This window comes from Gossypium hirsutum, chromosome A02, assembly GCF_007990345.1.
Source record: "Gossypium hirsutum isolate 1008001.06 chromosome A02, Gossypium_hirsutum_v2.1, whole genome shotgun sequence".
Classification (NCBI taxonomy): Eukaryota; Viridiplantae; Streptophyta; class Magnoliopsida; order Malvales; family Malvaceae; genus Gossypium; species Gossypium hirsutum.
In genome coordinates, this window is record NC_053425.1 from 5,316,807 (window position 1) to 5,322,806 (window position 6,000).

Consider the following 6,000-nt stretch of genomic DNA (forward strand, 5'->3'; position numbering starts at 1 on the left):
TGATAGTTGAACTGATTTTCTTTTTCCTTTCTTATATTTTTTAAATAATTAACCAAAAACTAGTGATTTCACCATTTAATACAATTATGAAAACCTGAGCAAATATCAAAATTTAAAAAGGGATATTCGTGAAAATGCAAACAACTTTTTTTTTTCTAAATACATACAAGCCTGTATATATACATAACATATATAGAAATAACATACACTGAGGGCACTGTAGATGTTTGGCCCTCAATGTTTGACACTTAACTTTTTTCTTCCTTTTTATGATTTGGCCCTCCATGTTTGACATTTAGTACTTGGGATAATATCATATTTAGTCCCTGTATGTTATTATATCTTTAATATGGTACACAATTTGAAAATATCTATTTTGGTACTTAAAATTTTTCTTTGTTTATCAATGTGCACTACAGCAAAACTAACTTTTAGCGGCGTTTTTTTAGACCTTTAGCGGCGCTTTTAAGTGCCACTAAAACTATTTGCTGCGTTTTTCCAAGCGCTGCTAAAAACGCCTCTGTTTCCGCCACCGCTAAAGTTTGCGGCGTTTATTTGAAAAAAACGCCGCTAAAGATCATGACCTTTAGCGACACTTTTCGCACAAACACAGCGACTCTTTTCCCACAAACGCCGCTAAAGGTCATGAAATTCAAAAAAGAAAATTATAAAATGTTATAAAAGTTGTGAAAAATATAAAAAATTTAAAATTCATTATCAAAATATTGAATGATATAAATATAAAAATTTTCTATTAAAATTTTAACTTTAAAACTAAATACAAAAATTAATGAATTTAAATTTAGAATTTAAAATAATAAATTAATAACACAATTAAAATCCAAAAGTTAGAACTCAAGTTATCTTAAATATTAAAATAAAAATAAAAATTTAGAATCAAAACTAAAATAAATAATAAAAACTAGATTAAATATAAAAATATCAATAAAATAAGACATTATAATGAAGTTACTTAAATGAAATAAGGAAATGCATTAGATTTGGCGACCTTTTCTCTCCACCCTTTCTGACGAGCTCTTATTTCCCAAATTGCTGTTAATTTCATTTGAGCCGATAGTGCTTCTTCAGCTTTCTCCCTTACTTCTTCGCACGTGTCCATACCCGAATTGCATTTGTCCGCTTCCTTTTGATATTGTGATGCTAACTTCTTAGCCTTGAGTAAAAAAAAAAATTATGTAAAAAATTATAACAATTAAGCATTAGTGACATACAATTAACGATTAAAATAAAATAAAACATATATGTAACAAATAAATAGTTGGTCAGAAAAAGTTGTAAAAAATGAAAAATGGCATTTGCAATCAATCTTAAAATTAGAGGTGATCTAAAAGGCATAGAAAATCAAATGTAAAATTTCTTTGTATTAAGTTACTTTGTCCCATTTTCCAATAAATACATCCATCCATGACAGAGAAACAGGAAACTGACCTGTAAAGGAAGCATTGCTCGGTCATGTATTAATTAAAGATAGAACCATAAAATTAGCTTAATTCTGCTGGGCAAAATTGCCAAAGATCAGATAATTAACATTTCCAAATACCCGATTGCCATCTTTAATAAAAATGGAAACTTGGAACTTTGCAGGGCAAGTAGCATAGAGAATGCTAATACAAAGCAACAAACATAATAGAAAGAAAGGCTAACAACAGCTTGCCATGCATGTAAGCATTCATAAAACAGGCATGAGTTTCAACTTTCAATAAATAGCTGCATAACTACCAAGCAAAACCCCATAGCCAAGGAAATGCATAAAAAAACATGACAACTGGGACAAGTGGCTTTGGCAAAAAAAGAAAAAAAGAAAATGCAAAACAAAGGAACTAATAGCATAACAAGGGACAAAGAATTGATTGACACTACTATCATCTAAAAATTCAAAATGAAAGACATAAATGTAGAAATTCGACATTAAAGGACATAAATGCCAATGTTAAAGAAACTGGACCACAGGTTAAACCAATTGGTTTGATTGTTTCTTATTTTTTTTTTTTATGTTTAAACATTAATTTAATGTAAAATAAATAGTTAATATAATTAATAGTTAACAATAATATGCATTTACCTTAATGGCACGGTCTTTAATTTAAGAAAAAAGGGAAAAAAAATAATTGGCTTTTTACCTGTTCAATAAATAATGGCATGGTCTGTTTCATATTTTGTATATACTATATGGTATTACAGTGTTCTAGCCTCTAAAACCCTCCACTATATAAACATAATAAGGACAAAAAAGAAAACGCAAGAAAAAGATAAAAACCTTTTGTAATGTAATTCCAGCAGCTTCTCTTCTCTTTCCCGTTGCTTTTTCAGCTCAACCTCTGCCCATTTTTGCTGCTGCTTCAGCAGCTAAGATTTGAGCTTCAATCTTTGCCTTTTCTGTGAAGGTTCAATCATCATCTATAAGATCTCATAGCAGTAGACATATTTAAATTAAACTAATAAAAACGACGAATTAAAACATTATAAATATTTATAATGAATCAATTTTTATTAAGTAAATATACCATAATTTCGTATCTCTTTATCAGCCTGATCAAGTTTGGCTTTTATAGCCGGATCTTCGTAGAAGCGATACCTAATAAAATGAAAAGAGTGGATCTGCTTAGGTGCAGGCCACTCATTGACCACATCCTTCGGAAAGTGGGGATCAAATGCACCATTCTCTTCTTCCTTATCTGGTTCCTCACTATGTGAATCAACTTCAATGGGGTTATTATAAACTGGATCCTTATCCAGTTTCCCATTTTCATGAAGAAATGATTTGTCTACTTCAGTCACTTTGTCAATAGACAATTGTGCCAGGTCTGAGTCAACAACCTCAACACCCATTAAACACAAATTTGAGCTACCTGAAAACATCCAAAAGCAAAGATTATGATACCATGTCATATAACAACAAATATAAATATAAAAATTATTTCATTCATAAAATAAAAATTTTAAAACCAGACACCTGATAGACATGTATAAAACAATATATATTAAAAATAAATAATTTTTAAAGAACAGTGTAGCCAATACAATTTGAAATGGTGCAATCTAAAGCCATTCCTTTAGCTAGTATTCTCATTAATCAGATCAAAAGAGTGAACAAACAGTAGAATTGCAAAAATAGATGTAAATATTCTAAATAAATGATCAACTATAACGGAAAAAACCAATAATCAGATAAAATCCAGATCAAAAACTAAATTATAAGTACATTAGCTCATGCTACAACAAAAGATCAAGCCTTTATCCATCAAGATAATTAACATGCAAAATCATATGAAACTAATAGAAAGAAAAAAAACCCAGAAATTTACAAACATGAGATAAAATGAAAAACAAAAAACCCTGAAACAAAAACATGAGAAATGAAAGAAAAACTATATGATTAACCTTTTAGAGAGATTATTAAGAGGTGAAAGACCCTTTTTGTGGAGTAAAAGGGTGTAAAGAAAATATAAAAGAGAGTTTGGAAATAAAGGAGAAATGGGGTCAAATCTCAGTTTTGTTTCTCTCCAATTTCAGTTCTTCTTCATCACTAGAAAGAGAAACGTACGAAAAGGAAGGAATTTCTGAAAGGGAAAGATTTTAGCTTTATATTAATGCTTGTCTTCTAGAGAGAGAAATTCAACATATTGAACTTTTTTAAGGTAATTCAAAAATAACAAATTGATTATGATTTTAAATACTGATTAGTATTTTTTTTAAATATAAAAAAAATATTTTATACAATGGAACTGGTTGGTCTTAAAAAATAAGGGCATAAATTTTCAGCAGCAGGATCAAGGTTCACAATATGTATTGACCGTCCAAGGGTTTCACAATGCTGGCACAGACTAAAGCAGTAGGTTGACTGGCTCCAAAAACACGGATACTCACTTTAGGACGCAATTATACATCATGATGTAAATAAAAACTCATTTACTAAGCAGACCAAAAACAAACGATGATTTTATTTCCCCATTCTACAAAAGACACTGGAAATACAGGGAAGATAGACCCCAACTCAAGCCTTAAACAGAATAATCGATAGGCTAGCACACATTTCCACTGCCTGCAGGACCAATAACCAGTTGTGCATATCCCATTACAGCGTTCCACACCAGTCAAATTGCTTTACTGACTCAGAATGAATAGATTGAATTGAAGATGCGCAAAGACGCCACAACCGCGACAGTAATATATACAGTACACCACACACCGACAGTAAACAACAAATTCAAGAAACTAGAATGGCCCATATACAATGGCAATAAAGATACTCAAACATCAACTAACCTGATTTGTCAATATCAAAGAACAAAAAAAACGGAATTAAATGTTATTTACATTATGCATAAAACAGGGAAAAATGCCATCCTCAGCTTTCAGTATGGATAGCAATGTTGATAAAACAACTTAAACATAAACTCAATAGAGGAAATAAGCAGATGAGAATGCTGTAGTGAGTACTTAAACACTGATCGATACAAATGAAACCCGCTTTATCCAGTTTTATTGTATGAATACTAAGCCAACAAATAATTATTTTAAAAAAACCCAAAAAAATGAAGTGTAAATTAACGTCATATTTGACAACCCATTATTAAGAAAGAAAAACAGAAACAAATTTGGACTAAATTTCTTCATATAGGAATTTTGATCATCCAAAGAACAGTAACATAATCTAAAGAAGCAAACATGCAAATAGTTTCTCATAAAAAGAACCCCAAATTAAAAAAAAAACGAAAAGGAGCTATTATTAGGATCAAAATCATTAGATTACATGACTATTCCAAATTCTCAATGCAACCAGAAAGAAGTTAACCAAGCAGCAAAGGAGACCCACCTATTCTGGCTGCCTTCCAAAAGAAACCATGAAACCTGTCAAACAAGCATATTACACCAAATTAGCTCCAATTCTCAACACTTCCTACCAATAATTTCTGATTCCAAAGTAGAAGCTATAAATACTAGAAACAAAAACGTTAATATAACCAGTTTAGATACCAAAAAGAAAAGACAAAGAGGGCCAAGATTAACTGGAGTTATGCAACTGTAATTAATCCCATCGTTAATTAATCCCATCGTTAACTGGAGCTATGGTATAACAAAGAGGGCCAGAGCAAGTAAAAGGAGAATGAAAGCAACTCTTTGATCAATGGCAGTACTATCGTTGGACGGAAGTGGTGCAAGCGATGAACCCATCTTCACTACTAGGCGTCACTAGCTCTTTCTTCTCAGCCGAACTCGACCAGATTTCCTAGAACTCCCCTTTCTACTACTACCTTCGACCTTTTTAGTCCATTCATCTTCACTCTCTTCTTCTTCCTCCTCCCCCGTCTTCTCTTCCTCTTCTTCTTTTTCTTCTTCCTCGTTCTCCTTCTCTTCAATATCTATTTGTTTCTCCAAAACCCTAACAGATCGATAGAAAAGAGTAGCTATGGTGGGTGAATTCAAATTTTGAGAGTAAAAGGAGAATTTGGGGATTTGGTTAATGAGCAGGTAAACAAATTGGATGAGCGGGATTTTGCTTTTTTTTTTATAAAAAATAATGGCTTTTGTGGCGTTTTTTAAAAAATGCCGGTAATTCTTTAGTTTTTTGCGGCGTTTCCACTAAAAACGCTACTATTGTTCAATTTTAATTTTTTTTTTATTTTTAACATATTTTTTTCTATTTTTTTCTTTCAAAATTTTTGTGTTGAGATTATCATTTTTTAGATTTTTTTAAATTTTGAATATTAAACTTTTTAACTGAAATATGGACTAAAATTTTTAAGTTTTTTATTCTTGATTTAATCATAGAGATTTTAAAAAATAAATACATTAATATATTTTTATATTGAATAAATATAAATATTTATGTATGCAATATATAAATATAAAATGATGTTATATCAATAATTGTGTTAATAATTTATAAGAACTAGATTAAATTAAAGTTCATATATACAATTGCACCCTGATCCCCATATTTATCCCTAAACACTGAAAACTAAACCCTAAATCATA

At 30.4% G+C, this 6,000-nt stretch overlaps 1 protein-coding gene across 1 annotated transcript; it reads right to left on the bottom strand.

Annotated features, from left to right (window-relative positions):
• Positions 1 to 904: 904 nt before the first annotated feature.
• On the bottom strand, positions 905 to 3,419 carry LOC121214926 (proton pump-interactor 1). The gene is made up of 4 exons (XM_041089433.1): positions 3,403 to 3,419; positions 2,526 to 2,870; positions 2,279 to 2,397; positions 905 to 1,174 (listed from the first exon to the last, which is right to left on the bottom strand). The coding sequence occupies exons 2-3, from the start codon at positions 2,848 to 2,850 to the stop codon at positions 2,333 to 2,335; spliced, it is 390 nt and encodes a 129-aa protein (XP_040945367.1). The 5' UTR covers positions 2,851 to 2,870; positions 3,403 to 3,419; the 3' UTR covers positions 905 to 1,174; positions 2,279 to 2,332.
• Positions 3,420 to 6,000: the final 2,581 nt, after the last annotated feature.